Here is a 22,547-nt window from a genome sequence, read left to right on the forward strand (position 1 = left end):
TTAACAATATTCATTCTTTATCCATGAGCATGATACCTCTTTGCATTTACTTCTGTCTGCTTCAGCTTCTTTCATCAACGTCTGATATTGTTCTGTGTCCAGATATTTCACCTCCTTAGTTATATTTATTCCTAAGTATATCATTGTTTTGCTGTCATTTTAAATGGGATTGTTTTATTTATTTTTCAGATAAGTCATTGTCAGTGCGTAGAAATGTAATGGGGTTTTGTTAGGTTGATTTTTTCTGTCCAAAAACTCCTCTGAAATTATTTATTAATTTCAATAGTTTTTATAGTGAATTCTTTAAAGTTTTTCTATATTTTAAGATCATGTCATCTGCAAAAAGAGATAGCTTTACTTCTTTCTTTGTGATTTGGATGCCTTTTACTTCTTTTTCATGCCTAACCTGATGAGGACTTCTAGTACTATGTTGAATAGGAGTGGTGAGAGTGGGCACTCTTGTCTTGTTCCTGATCTTAGAAGAATGCTTTCAACCTTTCACTTTTGAGTATGATGTTAGCTGTGTGTTTGTCATATATGGCCTTTATTAAATTGAGGTATATTTCTCCTGTGCTCAGTTTCTTAAGAGTTTTTATCATGAAAGGTCATGGAATTTTGTACAATGCTTTTTCTGCATCTATTGATTATAGAATTTTTTATATTTAGTGGTATTGGTGTGGTGTATTATGTTGATTTATTTGTAGATGTCGAATCATCCTTGCATCCTTGAAAAAAATCCCACTTTATCATGATGTATGATCCTTCTAACATAAAGTTGACCTTTGAAAAATGCAGGAGTTAGGGGTTCTGACCCCCACCCCATACAATTTAAAATTCACATATAACTTGATTCCCCCAAAATTTAACTTCAGTCCCTCAGGATCCACAGGGGATTGGTTCCAGGACCCATCCATGGGTGCTCAACACCTCATAAAATGTCATAGTACAGCCCTGACAGGCATCGCTCAGTTGGTTAAGCATGGTTCCAAAAAGCAAAAGGTAACTGATTTGTGGTCAGGGCACATGCCTGGGTTGTGGGCCCGGTCCCTGACTGGGGGCATGGGAGAGGCAGCTAATAGATGTTTCTCTCACACATTGATGTTTCCCTCCCTCTTTTCTTCTCTCCCTTCCCCTCTCTCTAAAAATAAATGAAATCTTAAATAAACAAACAAACAAACACACTGACACAGAACATGGTCAGCTCTCCACATTTGTGGATTCCCAATGATGGATCTAAAATACTGGTCGGACCATAGACGCAAAACCAGGGATACAGATGGCTGACTACATATTTTCAAATGAACACATAAATGGACCCACACAATTCGAACCAATGTTTTTCAAAGATCAAATGTATTGTTGAATTAGGTCTGCTAGTATTTTCTTTGGGATGTTTGCATCTATTACCAGTGATACTGGCCTGCAATTTTTTTTCTTGTGCCATCCTTGCCTGCTTTTAGTATCAGAGTACTGCTAGCCTCATAAAATGATCTTGGGTATATTTCTTCCTCTTCACAATTTTGAAAGAATTTGAGAAAGTTTAGCATTAATTCTTCTTTAAATATTTGTTTGAAATCATCAGTGAAATTTGGGTTTTTCTTTATTGTGAGATTTTTCATTACTGAATCAGTCTCTTTATGTGCCATTGGTGCCTTCAGATTTTTTATTTCTTCATGGTTTAGTTTTGGTAGGTTGTATAATTCCAGGAATTTATCCATTTTTTTCTAGGTTGTCCAAGTGTTATAATCCTTCATTTTTCTGGTATCATTTATAATGGCTCCTCTTTCATTTCTAACTTTGAGTCCTCTATCTCTCTTTTCTTGGTATATCTAGCAAAAGTTTTGTCATTTAAAAAAACCAGCTCTTAGTTTTGTTAGTCTTTTCCATTTTTTTTCTTATTCTGTATCTCACCTATTTCTATTCTAATTTTTAGCCTTTCTTTCCTTCTGCTAACTTTGGTCTGAGGTTGTTTTTCTTTTTCTACTTCCTTGGAATATAAAGCTAGGTTATCTTTGCCTTTTTAAAAGATGGGCACTTATGACAATGAACTCCCTGCTCAGAACTGCTTTTGCTGCCTCCCATAAGTTCTGATATATTGTGTTTCACTTTTGTTTTGAGATATATTTTAATTTTCCTTTGATTTCTTTTTTGATCCATTAGTTATTCAGGACTCTTTTTTTTATTTCCAAGTACGTGTGAGTTTTCCAGCTTTCCTTCTGCTCTTGATTTTTCGTTTCACACCACTTTGGCCATAAAAGATATTTGATATAATTACTACAATATTATTAGTTGAATTAGTTGAGATTTATAGTGTAGCCTTGCATATGATCTATCCTTGAAAGTGTCCTGTGTGGATTTGAGAATAATGTGAATAATGTATATTCTACTGCTCCTGGATGGAATATTCTGTACATATCTGATAGGTTTAGTTAGTCTATAGTGTTGTTCAAATTCATTGTTCTTCCAATTCACTTATTGATGTTCTGTCTGGATAAGCTAGCCATTGTAGAAAGGGGGAGAGGTATTAAAGTTCCCAAATATTAGTACATTACTCTTTATTTCTCCTTTTCTTTATGTTAGTAGTTTCTTTATATATTTAGGTACTCTAATATTGGTACATAAATATTTACAATTATTGTATATTATGCACTAATCAACTCCTTTATCAGTATATGACACTCTTTGTCTCTTGTGACTTTTTTAATCACCAATTTAATCAATTGTATATTTACAATATCCAATCAATGCCCTGTACTGAACAGCTATGGCTTCAGCAACAATGTGACGATACTAGTTAATAGAAGTCCTCCATGCTATGAAGACTCTGAGTCACTGCCCTACCACCTCCTAGTATTATAGCCATCAAAGGATTAAAGGTTAGAGCTTGACTAAGGTCAGACAAACCTGTTTTTCACCAGTTTCCAAGACAGGAGCCTCACAAAAAGTTATCAAAGATAAATGTTGTTGACTGAATTGTTTTCCCCAAAATTTATAGGCCAAAACCCTAATTTCCAATGTAACTGTATTTAGAGATGGGACCTTTAGAAAGTAGTTAAGGTTAAAAGAAGTCATAAGAGTGCATGCAGCTCTAATCCAACAGGACTGGTGTCCTTATAAGAAGAGACAGACTCACCAGGGAAACAAGCAGAGAAAAAGGCAAAGGCAAAGGCAAAGTGAAGACACAGCAAGAAGGCAGCCACCTGCAAGCCAGAAGAGAAACCCACCCTGCCAGCACCGTAATCTTAGACTTCCAGCCTCCAGAGCCATGAGAAAATAATTTTTATTGTTCAAGCTACCCAGTCTGTTGTAATTTTTTACAGCAGGCCTAACACACTGATACAATAATCTAGCAGCCATTTTTTGAGGGGTGTGTTCAAGTCATGCCTCCCCTTTTGCTAAGAACCATTCCAGATAAAGAAAAAATCCCATTTGAAACAGCAAAAAGAAAAATAAAATATCTAGGAATAAACCTAACCAAAGAGGTAAAAGACTTGTATTCAGAAAACTACATAACACTCAGGAAAGAAATCAAGGAAGATACAAACAAATGGAAACATATACCATGTTCATGGATTGGAAGAATTAATATCATCAAAATGTCCATACTACCCAAAGCAATATACACATTCAATGCAATTCCTATTAAAGTACCAATGGCATATTTCACAGACATAGAACAAACACTTCAAAAAATTTATATGGAATCATAAACGACCCCGAATACCTGCTGCAATTTTGAGAAAGAAGAGTAAAGTAGGAGGGATCACAATACCCAACACTAAACTATACTACAAGGCCACTGTAATCAAAACAGCCTGGTACTGGCGTAAAAACAGGCACAAAGACCAATGGAACAGAACAGAGAGCCCAGAAATAAACCCAAGTCTCTATGGTCAATTAATATTTGACAAAGGAGGAAGCAACATAAAATGGAGTAAAAATAGCCTCTTCAACAAATGGTATTGGGAGAACTGGACAGCCACGTGCAAAAAATGAAACTTGAACACCAACTTACACCATATACAAAAATAAATTCAAGGTGAATAAAAGACTTAAATATAAAATGTGACACCATTAAAGTTCTAGAGGAGAACATAGGTAGGAAAATCTCAGATATTTCATGAAGAAACGTTTTTACTGACATGTCTCCTAGAGCAAGGGACATAAAGGAAAGAATAAACAAATGGGACCTCATCAAAATTAAAAGCTTCTGCACAGCTAAAGAAAACAGTATCAAAATTAAAAGAGAACCAACTGTATGGGAAAACATATTTGCCAATGATATCTCAGGCAAGGGTTTAATCTCCAAAATATATAAAGAACTTACACGACTGCACTCTAAGAAGACAAGGAATCCAATTAAAAAGTGGGCAAAGGACTTCAACAGACACTTCTCCAAGGAGGACATACAGAAAATCCAAAGACACATGAAACGATGTTCAATATCACTAGCTATCAGAGAGATGCAAATTAAAGCCACAATGAGATACCACTTCACACCAGTCAGACTGGCTATCATAAACAAAGCAACAAACAACAAGTGTTGGAGAAGTTGTGGAGAAAAGGGGACCCTAGTGCACTGTTGGTGGGACTGCAGACTGGTACAACCACTATGGAAAGCAGTATGAAACTTCCTCAGAAAACTAAAAATGGATCTGCCTTTTGACCCTGCGATTCCACTGCTGGGACCCTATCCTAAGAACACTAAAACACCAATCCAAAAGAACCTTTGCACCCCAATGTTCATAGCAGCACAATTTACAATAGCTAGATGCTGGAAGCAACCAAGATGCCCATCAGTAAATGAATGGATCAAAAAACTATGGTACATTTACACAATGGAAAGCAGAAAGAAAGAAGGAGCTCCTACCCTTTGCAACAGCGTGGATGGAGCTGGAAAACATTATGCTAAGCGAAACAAGCCAGGCAGTGAAAGACAAATACCGTATGATCTCACCTTTAACAGGAACCTAAACAACAAAACAAAGAAGCAAGCAAAATATAACCAAAGACACTGAAATAGAGGACAGGCTGACAGTGACCACAGAGGATAGTAGAGGGAATTTCAGGGGACAGTGGGAAGTGTTCACGGGAACAAACTTAAAGGACACATGGTCAAAAACTAGGGGGAGGGTGGTAATGGGAGGGAAGTGGGGAGAGTTGGGAGGCGGGGCTGATCTAGGAGTAAAAAGGAGAAAACTGTATTTGAACAATGATTAAAATAAAATAAAATAAAATAAAATGAACCATTCCCAAACAGAGTGGATCCCTACAACTCCAGATGCACTAAAGGATCATGGCCTCATGGTGAGAGAGACTCAGGTTCGAGGGGAACCCCAGCATATTTGGGACCCATTGTATTTTCTCTCCTGGGGATTTGACACTGGGAATCAGAAGTCCTCATCATCTTGTGACTATTTTTAACTTAAAGTATTTTTTTCTGATATATGTAACTACCCTTGCTTTCTTTTGGTTACCATTTGCTTGCAGTATCTTTTTGCATTCCCTCACTCAGTTTTTGTTTATCCTTAAGGCCTAAGTGATCCTCATGCAGGCCACATATTGCTGTGTCTTGTTTTTTCAATCCATTCACCCATTCTCTGAATTTTGATTTGAGAATTTTAATCAATTTACAATTAAAGTAGTAATTGATAAGTTAGAGCTTTATATTGTCATTTCATTGTTTTCTGACTTTTGTAGGTCATTTCTTTCTTACTTCCTCTCGCTATATTTCTGATTTTATGAATTTTTATAATAGTATGCCTTGAATCCTTTATCATTTTGTGTATCTACTACATGTTTTTTTTCTTTTGGTTCACATAAAATATCTTAGAATTGTAACATCCACCCTGGTTGCTATAGCTCAGTTGGTCAGACCTTTTTGTCCCACGGACCAAAAGTTCGTAAGTTTGATTTCCAGTCAGCACACATACTATGTTGCAGGTTCCATCTCCTGTCGAAGAGCATACAAGAAAGCAACCAACTGATATTTCTCTTTCATATCTCTCTCTTTCTCCCCCCCCCCTCTCTCTCTCTCTCCCTTTCTCTCTCTCCCTTTTTCTTTCTTTCTTTTTCTCTTTCTTGCTTTCTCTTTCACTTTTTCTTTCTCTCTCTCTCTCTCTCTCTCTCTCTCTCTCTCTCTCTCTCTCTTTTTTCTCTCTCTCTCTGCAATGAAAGAAATATCCTCAGGAGAGGCTAAAAAATTTTTGGGGGGGGGGGAATTATAACATTTTAGTCTGATAACAACTTTGTTAGCATGCAGAAACTTTATAGTTTTACTTCTTTCTCCCTCTTTTACATGTTAGGTTATTAATATTATAGTTCACCTCTTCTTATCTTATGTAGCTAGTAACAAATTATTGTAGTTATAGTTATTTAAATACATTTGTATTTTAACTGGGGTTGTAAGCTATTTGCACACCACCATTACAATATCTGAAAATATGGCTTTGAATATACATTTATCTACACAAGTGAGTTTTACACATTTGTATGTTTTTACAACATTAATTACATTCTTTTATTTCAGCTTGAAAATGTCCTTTAGCATTTCTTGTCAGTCATGTTCAATGGTGATGAACTTTTTAGCTTTTGTTTATTTGGGAAAGTCTTTATCACTTCTTCATTACTGAAGGACAGCTTTGATGGGAAGATTATTCATTATTAACAAGTTTTTCTTTTCTTTCAGTATTTTGAAGATATTTTACTATTGCCTGGCCTGCAAAGTTTCTGTTGAGAAACCCACTTATAGTTTTATGGGGGCTGTCTTGTGTGTGACAAGCCACTTTTCTCTTGCTACTTTCAAAATTTTCTCTTTGTCTTTGATTTGTGACAATTTAACTGTAGTATGTTACAAAGTAACTCTTCTCAGATTCAACCTATTTGGGGGCTCAAGAATCTTTGGGCCTTGAGAATCTAGATGTCCATTTTTCTCTAGGTTTGGGACATTTTTAGCCATTATATCTTCAAACAGGCATTTTGCCCCTTTTTTTTTCTCTACTCCTTCCAGTATTCCCACAATGCATAAATTGTTTCACTTTGTGTTGTCCCATAAGTACTACAGGCTTTCTTTACTCTTTTAAATTTTTTTTTGCTCCTCTGAATAATTTTAAATAACTTATCTTTCTAGTTCACAGATTTTTTAAATTCCACGTGTTCAAGTCTGCTATTGAATCTCTCTATTGAATTCTTCAGTTCAGTTTTTGTATTGTTCTTCTCTAGGATTTTTGTTTTGTTCTTATGGTATCTGTTTCTTTTTAAAATTTTCACTTTGTTTATGTATTGTTTTCCTAATCTTATTTAGTTGTTTGCATGTTCTTGTCATTCAGTGAATTTTTAAGAGGATTATTCTAAATTCTTGGTCAGACAGTTCATAGAGTTCCATTTTTTAGTGTCAGTTATTAGTTTAGAACTAATAAAGGGAGCTTTATTACTTTTCTTTGGTATTGTCATATTTACCTGATTCTTTATGATCCTTATACCTTCACATTGGTGTCTGCACATTTGAATAAGCAGTCTCCTCTTCCAAACATTATAGGTTTTAGGGGGCAGGTAAAGATCTTAACGAGTCTGCTCAGCTTCAGGTACTGAATGGGTCATCTGGTAGCATTTGTGGAGAGTCACAACTTGCTATTGGGGTCTCCAGTTGGGCAAGGTTCCTACCCATGTTCCTTTTTTAAATTTTTATTTTAATTGTTGTTGCAATACAATTTTCTTTTACTCCCATCCTGACCCACCCACCCAGCCATCCCCTCCTCCCTCCCATTTCCACCCGCCCCTAGTTTTTATCCATGTGTCGTTTCCTACCCATGTTCTGAGGAAGAGGAAGGATTACCACTGACTGGTGCCTACAGTTGGATCAGCCTGCTGGCTGAACTACACATTTAGGGGGTGAGGGCACTGTATAAGCACCCTGGTTGGGGAGGTGTGCTGGCTGCACTCCATGCTTTAGGGGGATGGATCCCTAGCTGGATTCTGCAGTTGCCCATGGTAGGGAGAGATCCCAAATTGTGTTTCCTGGCAGGGTAGTGTCACTGGTTGAACTCGGTGATAAGATAGGGTCTCTTGTTGTGCTCTCTAAATGAATGATGTCATTGGCTGGCCTTCATGTTCAGGTGAAGCCACAAGCATGGCTTCACAATTGGACAGAACCTAAGCTGAGCCCCAAGTTTGGGCAGAGTCACAAGCTGTGACTCATGATCATGATCATAACACTGACTATGCTCCTGTGTTGGACAAGATCACTTACCAGAGTCTCTAGTCAAGTTCGGCCTCCAGCTGTGCATTGCAGTTGGCAGGGCTGGAGACTCATCTGTGCTCGATGGTTGGGTAGGGTCACTGTCTGGGCTTCTTTGTTGGTGGGGCCACAGGCTGTGCTGTGCAATTGGGCAGGGTCACTGGCTGGGCTCCCTATGTTCAGTAATTGACAGGGTAGTAGGCTTAACCCTGCTACTGGGTAGGGCTGTGGTTAGGCTCCACAGTTGGGCAGTACTATATAGGCTGGGATCTGAGGCTTCCCATGGCCACTGTTCAGGTTCCCTGGTTATAAGAGGCAGAGGCTATGCCCAATTATTTGTCAGGGCTGCTGGCTTGGCTCTCCACCTGTGTAAGGCTGTAGTATTAACTCCACAGCTACCCCAGTTCTCTGGCCCTCATTCTGGTCTAGCAGGATAGGATTCTGTGCCTAGCTTTTGGGCAGGTTTGCAAGTTTTCTTCCCTGCCCAGACAGAGCCATATAATGGGCTCCACAGCAGGTACACTTCTTAGGCTAGCATCCCAAACTGCCAACCAAGCTTCCTAACTAGATGGGATCACCAACTCAGCTCTGTAGATGAACAAAATCTCTAAGATCTCTGCTCAGGTCTTGCTGCAAATAGGAATGCCATCTACCAAGATCTGAATGCTAGCTCCTATGAGCCCCATTCCTCTTTATCTCTATGTGATCCCCAGTGGTCAAGTCCCCAGATTCCACCAACAATCCTTATGAGGTGAGACCCGAATGGGCCATACTAGAAGCATCTAACAGCACTGGGGAAGCTGATTGTCACTTTGGGTTTTCTTTTTCCCACTGGAGAAATGATAGGCTAAGGGGAGCCATTCAGAGTGGTGCTGTGTCAGCCTTGGGGAAGGACAACACATTCAAAGGGAAACATCTCCTCTTATTCTAATGTGGGTACTTCTTGGTCTCTGTGTTTCAGGGGGTTGCTTGAGACTTACCCCCAGGTTCTGGTATTTTCACAATGGTGCCTTATATATGGATGACTGCTATTTGGCCATCCAATGAGGGCTGGAGGCTGAAGTCAGGAATAATTTATGTCCCTCTCCTGATGGTGTCTCATCAGCTTGGAACTTGTGATGTAAAGCATTTGAAGGGGAATATTTCATGCTGTCTCATACTTAGTTTGAGTGAACCCTTCTGATTTATATTGCCACAATTTATATTATTCCTCTAGATTAATATCCTGGCTTGAGGATGAAATAAAAGATCTTACAAGCATAATTTATCAATATCTGATCTTAAATTGTAATATTACTTCAAGGGAAATTCTAAATGTCATACTGAACAATTTTTCCCACCTCAGAACAAATGAAAGATGTAAATAAATAGTGATAACTGCTTCTCTTTTGCTTAAGTGTTTCATTTATGATAGTCATTATATTCTTCCAGATAAGGCCTCTCTGCTGATTTTACTGTTTTACTTTACTGTTCCCTCTTCCTCGCCTCATAACTTTAAATGTAGGTTCTCCCCCAAGATTATTCTTTCTTTATTCCTCTAACTATTATTGCCTTTGAAGATATTCTCATATCTTGGGAGTCATCACTACAACCCTAGTAAACTTTAAAGCTTGTGGGTCTCTCCCCGCAGAGAGATCATAGCTCTTCAAAAGTAGAGGCTCTGTCTTTACTCCTTCCTGTAAACCATGTGCCCAGTACTTCACTGTTCCATATTTCTTCATGGGCTTAGGAAAAACTGAGGAAGCAATCATGAGTAAACCAAGCACACTGGGAGACAGGCTGGGAGACCAAGTAGTCATTTACAAAATTTGTGCATTCTTTTTCCTCTGGATCCTAACATCCAGATCACTGAATGTCCTGTCAATGACAGGACACCTAGTCATTTCAGTTAGTTTTCTAAGAACTAACAAAAAGCTCTACCTAGAAGAATATAGGAAATACCATAAATGAAGCACAAATTGGCCATCTCACAATTCATTTCATTTACCCATGATTATAATTTTTTAACAACAATTAATTAAAATGATGCTATATCACCTATTCCTCAAAATAATAGATAATTGTGCCAGCATATTTTAAAGTGACATTTAAAGATTGAGCATAAGCCAGAAGTGTCAATGTGATATCAAGCATTGGTCAATTGAGTCTCCCCCCAAGCCCAGTTTTGCAAAAATTATTAAAGTGCCAGTTTCTCCTCTGTCCTATCCTCCCAGCCTGGAAAACTATGATGGCTGTTCCCCTGCAGCAAATACAAGGCATTAGGGATTACCTGCCCCCCCCAAAAAAAATTACCTGAAACCAGACCCTAACCAATATAATTTAACTTCTGTTCTGTATAGAATCTTTTCAACAGCCTATGGATGCTTTATCATTCCCCATTTTACAAATTAATAAGCATAAACTCAGAAAAAGCTAAGAGGCTTATATGAAGTAACATAGCAGATTGCAGAGCTGGCTCTCCTTACTTTATTTTCTGATTTCTGTGTCTCAAAGTCACACTTTTCAGTGAGATAACCAGCCTTCAGCTTGCATTCTGCCTTTCTAGGGTATTTGAGAGTTTTCATCATTTTTAGAGGACTCAATTAGGGCTGGACTCACAGAGAAACCAAGTGACAGTGCAGAGAAAATGTGGTTATCCTCCTGAAATTCTTATGAAATATGTTTTTATACAAGAAATTCATGAACAATTACTAGTACTTTACCACAGATTATTTCTCAATCAGCTTGCCTAGTTCCCCAGCAGAACCCCAAAAGTGGTGGGGAGGGAACACAACTAAGAAAAAGAAAGGCCTAGTCATGCCAGAGCATAACGCAGCCAGAAGTCCGGGTCAGGGTGATGCGGCATAACAGTTGTTGATGGGCGGAACGGAGATGAAAAGGGGCTCTCAACCAGGCATGGAAAGATGATGAGCACAGATTTCAAAAATGTCATAATTTTTCCCAGGAACAGTCCCGCCTTGTACACATCTTTGGTGCCTTTTTTAGTAACAACACATGTGTATTTCTTTTTTATTCTTTTTGTTGTTCTGCTTGGAATTTTAAATGACTTTCAGCTCATAAACTCAGTAAAAACACCATGGCATATTTTTTTCAAAAGAATTTTATGATCCAAGGAACTATTGCTTAATAAGACAGCCTGATGTTGGACTTATTTTTGCACTTTTAAAAACTTTCCCTTAGGCAGTGTCACAAACACGCTACCTTAAATTCTTAAAAATTAAATAAGAAAGTGAGAAAAAGAAATTAAACATTTTCAACTAAAGAGATACTCTTCTTACTTTTGAGATGGCTAGGAAATGAGATCTACTTTAGAAAATAAAACAAGGAAAACATCAGTAACAAATACCCAAGTCCAAGATGTAGACTTCTTCAAATAGAAGAAAAAATGTGTATCTTCTGCTTGAATTCTGTGCTAAAATGTTCAGTTGCCTAAGTGCATAACTCAATGTGAGAAAAGAGTTTGGAAACATCCGAGAAGAAACATCTGCCTGACTTATGGCCTGTCATCCATTTCTAAAAGGAACAAAAAAATCTGTCTATCTGACTCTGTGGTATCAAAGATCTAAACAGATGTGAAGCTCTGGACTCCAAAATTGAATGTATAAAAATGAAGTTGTCATGTTTTATTCATATAGGGCAAATGTTGTTGGATTTATTTGTGTAAGGTGGTATGATATTAGGTAGAGGCAGCTATCTTAAGAGAAGATGAAACAAAATAAAGCACCCTTTTCTAAGAAGATTTTTCAATAGGGTCTTTAAAGTGAAGTAAAAAAGATGAGAGGAATGTCAATAGTTACTTTAAAAGTGGTATGCCGTACATGACTCTTGTTTCTGAGACTCTTTCCTTGGAACCCTGAAAAATAATCAGTTTGGAAATATGAGGTCAGTGTCATTAACAAGTAAGGGATAATATAAATCTGAAAGATTCTTTTGACTTTGGTCTTAGGCTTATTTGTCTTGAACAGCTGAGCCATAAAGCAACTCAGAAATAACCCTGCAAGGGCCACTATGCAAGAATTGTTCAAACCCCCAGTCTACCACTAAAGAACTGTACATTGTTGGGTGAATGATTCTTTAGTTTCTCAGTTTCTCCACTGCATATAATAAAGGGGTTGGAGCCATTCAGAGCCTTCAAAATAATTGTGTCGGGGAAGTTGCTGAATGGTCTTCTGTTCCTTCTATTCCTACTTGAGCCCTAAAAGATCCTTGAATATATATTTAACATATTAGCTTCTCTTTAGGCATTCTTTGGAAGAAAAGGTTCTATAGCTTTAAAAAAAGCATTAGCTTAGATGTTTCCAATTTTTTATTAGCCTTATAGACTGTGACTCTATTAAATATATTTGTTTATTCTTTAATTCAACAAAGTTATGAATACCCTATATGAACCAAGAACTCTACTAAGCATTAGGAATACCCAGGCGGACAAGATTAGAAAGATCTTGATCTCAGATTTTATAATATTATGGAGAAGTCTAACAATAGACAAGATCATTGCAGGCTGTGATTAATGCAATGATGGAAATAAAAAATAGGTAATGAAAAAAAAAACTAGTTAAAGGCAGGGAAGCCCGTTTCTGCTAGGGCAGTGAAAGAAGCCTTCTCCAGATAAGGGAAGATTGAGATTTGAAAAATAAAAAGGAACCGTTGTGCAAAGAACCTTGGGAGATCCTTCCAGGTTGATGGAATAAAAAGGGCTAAGAGGTGAGGTGAGAATGATCTAGATATTCCTGTAAAACTGAAAGGAAGCTGTTGTAACTGCAGCATAGTAAATAGTAAAAATTGTTTGAGATGAGCTTGAAGAAATAAATAAGAAGCAGATCATGGAAGACATTTTAAACCATGGTAACACGTTTGGGTTTTATTCAAAGTGTAGAGGGATGCTATTGAAAGATTTCAAGCAGAAGAGGAACATTGTCTTTGAAGGGAATCACTCTATAACTTCTAAACTTTATTTAATAATAACTAGTGTTACTATCTCAAGGGGTTAAAATAAATTCCAGGAAATAAACAGAACAAAAGAAATTTGAATTACAAAAGCATGTTATGTAGTAAGACAATTTAATGAGAGAAAGAATGGTATTTTCAACAAATGTTGCCACAATAACTGGATACTCACATGCAAAAGAATAAAGTTGGATCCCTCCTTGCACTACACACAAAAATTAATTCAAAATGGATCACAGACCTAAATTTAAGAGCTAAAACTATAAACGTCTTGGAAGAAAACATAAGAATAAATCTTCATGACCTTGGGTTATGCCAGGTTTTTTTAAATAACACCAAAAATATTCACTATGAGTGACAAAAGAAAAAATAGATACACTGTACTTTATTAAAATGAATAGTCTTATGCTTCAAAGAACACCATCAAGACAGTGAAAAGATGCAGATTAAATATTTGCAAATCATATATATAAAGGGATTTGTATTCAGAATATATAAAGGACCCTTACAACTCAATTATAAAGACACAACCCAATTGAAAAATGACCAAAGTATTTAAACAGATATTTCTCCAGAGGTAATATATATTTGGCCAATAAGCACATGAAAAAATGCTCAGTATTAATCACTATTAGGAAATACAAATAAAACAAATATAAGATACCTTCTTATATCCACTAGGATGCTTATTTTTAAAAATAATAATGATAATAACGAGTGTTGATGAGGATGTAAAGAAATTGGAATGCCTGTACATTACTAGTGGGCTGTAAAATGGTGCAACCACTTTGTAAATCAGTTTGGCAGTTTCTCAAAGCATTACACGTGGAGTTATGGTATGAACCAGCAATGCTACTCCTAGATATATGCCCAAGAGAATTGAAAACAGCGTTCAAAGAAAAACTTGCACATGAATGTTTATAGCAGCATTATATATGATAGGCAAAAAATGAAAACAGCTGCCCTGGTTAGGAGGCTCATTTGGAATGTCGTCCCATACACCACAAAGGTTTGTGGGTTTGATCCCCAGCTGGGGCACATACAGGAGGCAACTGATCAGCGTTTCTCATACCAGTGTTTTTTGTTCTCTTTCTCTCCCCCTGATTCCTTTTTTCTCTCTCTAAAAAAATTAGTAAAACATATCTTTGGGTGAGGATGTTTTAAAGAGTGGAAACAACTCAAAAGATTATCAACTGATGAATTGATAAGTGTTTTGTTAATAAATGTAGTATGTCCATACAATGGACTATTATTTGGCAATAAAAAGGATAGATATATTGATAAAACATTGATGAACCTTCGAAACTTTATGCCTAGTGAAAGAAGACAGGGATAAAAGACCACATATGACATGAAATGTCCCAAAAAGGCAAAGGTATAAAGACAAAAAGTGGCTGGTGCTTGCCTAGGGCTGGGGTTATTGGGAGGAAATGGAAAGTGACTGCTTATGGGTGCAGGGTTTATCTTGGGGCAATAAAAATGTCTAAAATTGACTGTAATTATGGTTGCAGAACTCTGCAAATACACTAAAAATCATTTCATGGTACACTTTAAATGGATTCATAATATGGTATGTGACTTATATTGCAATAAAGTACTTAAAAATAGATGTGATGTGTTACTTGAGACAATACAGCTACTCTCACAAAGCTGAAAACAATGTGAAGTTCCAGTTCTCCCCTATTTTATGAGCCTGCTGCACATCAAGCCAACCATTCTTTCTCAATGTGACATGTGTATAAAAGCATCCTCATTTTTGTGATTGTTGCAGAAATCTATTAAAACATGCACATTATAGAAAATGTTGCTGTTTTTTTCCAGTCTGCTCTGCAAACCTCTAAATACACACATTGATTACAGTCGTGTTAACTTTTAAAAGACATAATTTTGTAGCATAATATTACTTATGTATTTCAGAACTAGACTATAAAATAAATCAATCTAATACCAGTAAAGGTTTAACCCCTCCCCGACCCCGGAAAAAAGAAAAGGAAAAAAACAACAACTTATCTTTGAAGAGAGAAAAAATGTGAGGAACCAAGGGAAAACTTTCTGATAATAATGACAGAAGAAAATGCAGTACAGAATATAGGCAACCCCTTTTCCCACACACCATGAATTCTTCAAATATGTGCAAAAGTTTCCTGTGCAAAGGTTCTGAATAGATCCATTATTGGGCTCTTCAGTATAAGTCTAGTCCTTTCTAACCTTTAATGCATCATCTCATCTCATCTCAGTAGCCCTCTGAAGATGTAACATTATACCCCTTTTATATAACAGGAAACTGGGGGCTTTAGAAGTTAAATAATCTATCTATGTTCACTCAGCTTGTTTGGTGACAGAGCCAGAATATGAGACTGAAGCAGTCTGACTTTTACAAGCTCACACTTTAACCTTTGTGACAGTTAATCAACCTCTTTTATAAAAATTTGTATTAGCCATAAAGAAGTCTCAGGTTAATGCAACTATAATTTCAACCTCTGGATGCAGCTAGAACTACAGCAATAGAACTTAACTACTTTGGCCTCTAAATTTAGTGACTTTCTGAGGCTAGAAGAGCATTTGTTCAGGAGCCTAGGGCATGAGTCATTTCCTTAGGTATCTGTTTATTCGTTCAACAAATATTTATCAAGAGTCTACATAGCACAGTGGTAAGCCACAATTTATTCCTTGTCTACATCATTTTTGCAGTTTTCCAAGCTTTGGGACACAACTTTGAGATTTCCATTTTCATTTGTAACTGATGCAAGGAATGCTGTAATTAATTATTAGCCATTTTAAAACTCTCAACCTAGCTTACTGTGGATCTCATGTAAGCCTAACCAATGTTGACCTGCAAATTCACATGACATTTAAAATTTTTGGTTTACTTTTTACTAAAAATAAAATTTTATATTAAACTTTTACTTTTCTCTAAACAAAGTAGATTGAAATGAAAATATTATTTTAAACAGTTTAATATGACTACCTTCTTTTCCCCCACAGACCAAAGAATGTCTTTTTTGTTTGGTTGGTTTTGGTTTTTTTGTTTTCTAAATTTTAAAAAATTATTTGTAGGATTTTTTTTATTATTATGTTTTCTCTATTATACCTGCTTGGTTTCAAAAATCCTCCCTTAGCATTTATAAACATCATTACCATCTGTTTTTTTATTTAAATTATTTTATTGTTGTTCAATTACAGTTGTCTGTATTTTCTCCTCACCCCTCTCCCCACCCCCTGCAAACCCACTTCCCTCCCTTGCTTCCACCCTCCCCTTTGTTTTTGTCCATGTGCCTTTATAGTAGTTCCTGAGAACCCTTCTCCCCACTGTCCCCTCCCCTCTGGCTATTGTTAGATTGTTTTTAATTTCAATGACTCTGGTTATATTTTGCTTGCTTTTTTCTTTTGTTGACTATGTTCCAGTTAAAGGTGAGATCATATAGTATTTGTCTCTCATCACCTGCCTTATCTCACTTAGCATAATGCTCTCCAGTTCCATCCATGCTGTCTCAAAGGGTATAAGCTCCTCCTTTCTCTCTGCCACATAGAATTCCATTGTGTAAATGTACCGTAGTTTTTTGAACCACTCACTTGCTGATGGGCACTTAGGTTGCTTCCAGCACTTGGCTATATTGTATATTGTGCTGCTATGAACAGAATGTCTCTTTAATCCCCTACTCCAGTGAAACTTTGAGTTCCCCTCGACCAAGATTAGATATGTTTTGTAACCCTATACATTCAACAAGATGTTGAACCATATTACCTTAGAGAAATGCTGGAGTGGATGCATTTGGGTTTACTTTAATTACATTCTTTCTAATTAAAATAGGTATACTGAAACCAAGTATTTTTCTTCCTCTAGTAAGTAAATAACTGCTTGATTTTGTCTATCTTGGACAGTCTGTGTAAGTAAATTTTACTCATTTGTAACAGCTGTGCTTCTAAGTCATCATGACCTCTTTTTAAATAATTATACAAACATAATATTGTGAAAAAGTAACTCATTTTTACTTAGTCTGTAATTCAGTGATTGTGTATATAACTATTTAAACATTCCATCTAGCATTTTCTTTAACAGTTTATTTACTTTTTTATATTGAATATTCAGGGACCTGAAGGAATTTTGGGAATTTCGGGACAAAGAGGTCATCCAGGAAAAAAGGTAATCTTTTTAAACATCATTTTTGACTAGTTTTCTTTCCTCTGGTATGCCCAGAGGCCCATAGAATGTTCTGGTGTTTTTATTTGCACTCTATATAAAGTAATAAAGAACTATAAATTTACCTTTTTACCTAAAAAGGGACATTTGTATACATTAATATTTAATTTTTCTTAGCAGTAGTTATCACCTTAATTATGTGAAGGCAAATTTTCCACTTTCTAGTTTCTAAAAAGATCTTTCCTTTTCCTGTTTGCCAAAAATTCTTTAGTAGACCATAAGCCAGAAAAGAGAAAAAAGGAAAATACTATATATACCGTTTGTGCTATTTAGTAACAACTTCAGTAAAATGTTTAAGAGAAATTAATATGATTAGAATTATTTAAGGGTCATTAATGTGTTTTTAATTGAAAAAGGTCAATAATTGATTTTATTTTTCCATATATTAACTAAGAAACACAAATCAAGAATGTTTTATTTGCTCCCTTTGCATTTTAAGTGATGTATTTGTATCTTAGTATTAAAAATTCATTTTATATGGTGTCAATAATTTATTCAAGTACTGGTAAGACATAGGAATGATTTTCCCAATGTACATCACTTCTGAATATTTTTACTATAATTAACTTCAAATAACACCATATTCTAGTTCCCAAAGTCGAATTCTATCATTTCTGCTAATATACACCTAGTCCATCTTTCTCATAATTTGGGGGAAGAATAGGAGTAATAAAAGATTAAAAAAAATGAATGAGGTGAACTTTGGTTGCCATTCTCCTCATGAATATTGAAGTCTCTTTTCAGCATACGTAATTTTATACCTGAAATCAACATCAGAAGTAGGACAGTGCAGGTCTCTAGAACAACCTGCACCCTTGGGAAAGCCTGTAAATTATTATGAATGCTAAAATTTCTTCACTGACTATGATCACAGTTCAGTTTGTGTGTGCTTGAATATCAGTGACAGAACAGGTTGGTTCCCATGTTCAGAAAATGAATTATATCCCTTACTGTTGTTTAAGAGCAGCTGTATTTTGGCTCCAGAGAATGATCAGTCAACCTAATGGAAAACAGAAGATAACTAGTTTTTATAAGGATGTGAAATGTTATGAAGTTGCTATAGAGATTTTTAAAGGCAAACTCCAAACCAGTGAGTGATGACCCTGAACATACAGACCTGCACCCTGGAGCCTTTTCCCGTCGAACAGAACTATGTGGCATTGATGTTCTCCATAGAAACAGGCTTCCCAATAGGGCCTTTGTTTTCTCGTGATTTTAATAAAGATATACATGCATGTGTACATACATTCATATGTTTCAAAAAAAATTTTTTAACTTGCTTATTTGTAACTAAACATGAACACCAGATATCCTGTTTGTTTGGCCAAAATAATTTTTAAATTCTTTTACCAAAATTACTTTTAATTATATTTTTATGATAACCTATTTGGCAACAGTATGTTATAATCAGCAGTGGTGATCTGCTGTGCTGTTAAAGCAAAGTTACTATTATGCAATTTTGCTTATTACATCTGGAGTCATTCAAATATGTGGTATAGTTAAGTAATATAAGTATAAATTTCTTTTTCCTTACTTTTTTTTCTTATTAATGACATCCACAGGGTGATAAAGGACAAATAGGACCCACAGGAGAAATTGGAAGCAGAGGTGCTCCTGGACAAATAGGGGAAAGTGGTCCTAAGGGTGCCAGAGGAACCAGAGGTGCTGTGGTTAGTATTTGATTTGTTTCCAGAACTAAGTTCACTGTGGATGGAAAAGAAATGTATCCATGTCCTTAAAGCATCGTCCCTTGATTAATTTCACAGGGAGAGCAATAGTTCCATTGAAAATAATCTACCTCCATGGGATGTGGAGGATTGTAAGCATTCCACAGTGCTTAAATGGCTTAGTGGTTTCTGGACATGAAAAAGGAAGGAAAAAACTTAAAATGGAAATAAAATATGAAATGAGGTTTAAAAATAACAGATTGTAACTTTCAACCTAAGTAGAAAAGTTTATATGCCTTGCACTTAAAACCAGGATTTAATATCTGTATAAAACTCTGTTGTCATAGCTGAGTTTTGCTTTGAAATTAGGTTTACTTGAAAATGGAATTTCTTTATATCATTGGACTCCATGGGCTTACCTGGGGAAAATTTTTCTGTTGTGATACATCTCCATTATACCTAATAATAATCAATCTTTTGGACAAACTTTACATGATGTTGAAAACAAGGGTGGCATGGAAAAGAAATGCCTTTAAAATTTTCAACCTTTAATAGTAAATCTGCATTGCTAATACTGCAATATTGGGACTGTTCAGAAAGTCACAACATGAGAGATGCAAAATATTTAGACATTATCCAATTTAGTCTTTTCACTGTGGCATGAGTTTGTTTACAAAATAGATGTGTATTTCCCAATCTCCACTTAAATGTCACAAATGCTAGGCTTTTCACCAAGGCCTTCAGTAGAACATTGCATAATTCATCTGTTTCAAGAAGGTTGCGGGGGGGCGGGGGGGTGGAGGGTAAATGCAGACAACTGGAATTGAACAACAATAAAATAATTTTTTAAAAAAGAAGGTTTGCCTCAAACTCATTTTAAGTATTCCAACCTTTACTGCCATTTTACTACTACTCCAGGCCTTCTTTACTTTTGTGTGAATTACTAATATTTTTTTGTATTTGTATTATGCATTCAAAACATTATATAATGTGATTAATTTTTAATAAACATAGGAGTTAATTTATTCAAAGAATATTGCCTTCAAAGTATGCTTCTACTTTGGGTTTTCTCTATAAAGAATATTCACTTTTTAAATTTTGACATGTTCCCAAACTACATTCTGAAGAAGTTTCTCCAAATTTATACATTCATCACCAATACTTCACATTAATCATTTTAATGTTTGACAATTTTATAAATTAAAAAGTGTCTTGCATTATTTTTCTATTTACATGTCCCTGATTGCAGCTAAGTATAATGATTCTCATTTTTTCCCCTCTGGAAGTTGCCTATTCAGATTTTCTATTAGATTGTTGTCTTTTTCTTACTGATTTGCAGTAAGTCCTTATATATTTTAGATATTATATTTTATTAAATATGCTGCAAAATATGTTACAAATATATTTCCCCTTATGTCATTTATCTTTTAATACTGTTTATGATATCTTTTGCTGCACAAAAGGTTTTAATTTTCATGTACTCAAATTTGTCAGTCTTTTCCTATACAGTTCTAGGTTTTATTTTGTTAGACTGACTTCCCTACTTATTCTTACATATCCTCCTTCTAATACTTTTATAGCTTTATTTTACTCTTAATTTTTTTAAATATATGGAATTTATTTTTGCTATGATATAAATGCAAAGGACTAATTTTCTTCTGTTCAAATTGGTAGTCGATTATCTCAACACCATCTAATAAACAGTTTCCCTCTTTTCTGAAATGCTGCCCTTGCCATAAACTGAACTCCTCAATATTCACTGGCCTGCTTTTATTCTCTCTGTTTTCCTCTGTCAGTCCATTAGCCCACTGGGGGAGGTGTCAGTCCATTATTTAGCTTATTGTACTGGTACAGTACCTTTTGCGATCTCTTAGGGAAAATACTCCATGGTTTGCTGAAAAATTTGCCTCTTGCTATGACTTCCTCTTTCATACAAACTTTAGAATTAGCTCAAGTTCCTTTAATGTTGAATCCTTCAGTAGAAAAACACCATATGTCTTTCCATTACTCACATCTTATCTGTCCTCCAATAAAGTTCTGTTATTTCCTTTATCTCTGTCCTTACACGTTTATTGTTAGATTTATTGTTAGTTTCTTAGCAGATTTTATTATTTATAGTGTAATCCTTTTTCCATTACATCTTATTGGTGTTGTGTAAGAAATCTTTTTTTTATGTTTTGACTTTATATTAACTTTAATTAATTAGGTGATTCTCATGGGTTCTTTAAATAAATAACCATATCATCTCCTCTTATTTATTATCCTGACTTATCACTTTGATTAACATTTGTGCTTAAATATTGATTAATATTTGGCTAATCACAGACCCATTCTCTGCCTTCATTTACTCATCTACCATGTATTTGGAAGTTGATGTGGAAACTTTGTAATATTATGAAAGCTAGGACATTTTTAGGATCATTGTTTTTGCTTTTTTAATTGAGCAATCTACCAGTAGTTTAAAGGCATTTACTGATTAGCCTTTAATTTATGTGGTTTATTCATTCCTAAAATATTAATAATAAAAGGAACCATAGGGTGATTGTTGAACACAAGTTTTTTACCATTTCTATTTTAACCACTTTGACCAGAGCTAAAACTGTTCCCCAAAGCATCTGAAACTGTCGATGAGCCAGAGGTCCCCTAATCCCCTCACAGCAGTTTCAAAAGCTGTCAGGCCTCACTAATCTTCTAATCTTCAGTGCTGCACATCACCACAAATCTGAAAAATGCAAAGTACATTTCCAAGAATTTACTAGAAACCTGCAGGATTCTGACAGCTGAAAGCGATTCTCTTAATAAGATTGAGGATGTTTATACCAGAAGTAAGCCAAAGAGACATTTTTTTGTGGGAGTTTTGTGATTCAGAAGAAAAATAAAGCAAAAGATAGTGTTATTTTTTGTTTTCCCATTTCAGACTAGGTAGAATTTCATACCTTGAAAAATATCTAAATTTTAAATAATAGGAGTACAAGTTTAATGATTTAAATAATTGTCTGCTTTCTAATATTACCTTTTTTTAAGGGATACACAGGATTAATGGGACCTAAAGGAGAACCAGGAATTCCAGGATATAGAGTAAGCAACTCTAGTTGGAGATAAGACCATATATATTTACATGAATGCATTTATATAAAGATGTTATCCCAAATTTTCAAATTAAGATGAAATATCCCTGATGAACCTTTTTAATATATGTAGGCCTCATCCCCCTATAGAGTGAATCCTATTTTTCTTTCAAAATACTGCACTAATTGTGTGGCCCTGGTAGTATTAGGTAGAGTGTGTACAAATGATATGGAGAATGTCTACTTACTTGTCCTTTTGTTAGGGCCATCAAGGTCAACCAGGACTTTCTGGGCTGCCGGGACCTAAAGGAGAAAAGGTGTGTGTGTGTGTTTATTGACTTTTTAATCCTAAAATTAAACACTAAATTCATGTGTTCTTTGTGAAAGTATGTATGCAACCTTTTTCAAAGAATGAAAGAAGCACTTTT

At 35.5% G+C, this 22,547-nt stretch overlaps 1 protein-coding gene across 1 annotated transcript in view; it reads left to right on the top strand.

The window, feature by feature from the left end:
* The window catches only part of COL24A1 (collagen type XXIV alpha 1 chain), a 342,153-nt gene that overhangs the window by 235,555 nt on the left and 84,051 nt on the right, over positions 1 to 22,547 (top strand). The window contains exons 39-42 of the mRNA XM_045835493.1: positions 17,274 to 17,327; positions 18,947 to 19,054; positions 22,076 to 22,129; positions 22,383 to 22,436. Coding sequence (XP_045691449.1) covers positions 17,274 to 17,327; positions 18,947 to 19,054; positions 22,076 to 22,129; positions 22,383 to 22,436 — 270 coding nt within the window. The remainder of the gene's footprint in view (positions 1 to 17,273; positions 17,328 to 18,946; positions 19,055 to 22,075; positions 22,130 to 22,382; positions 22,437 to 22,547) is intronic.

The sequence above is a fragment of the Phyllostomus hastatus genome, unplaced genomic scaffold, assembly GCF_019186645.2.
Source record: "Phyllostomus hastatus isolate PE091 unplaced genomic scaffold, TTU_PhHast_1.1 phas_contig_209, whole genome shotgun sequence".
Classification (NCBI taxonomy): Eukaryota; Metazoa; Chordata; class Mammalia; order Chiroptera; family Phyllostomidae; genus Phyllostomus; species Phyllostomus hastatus.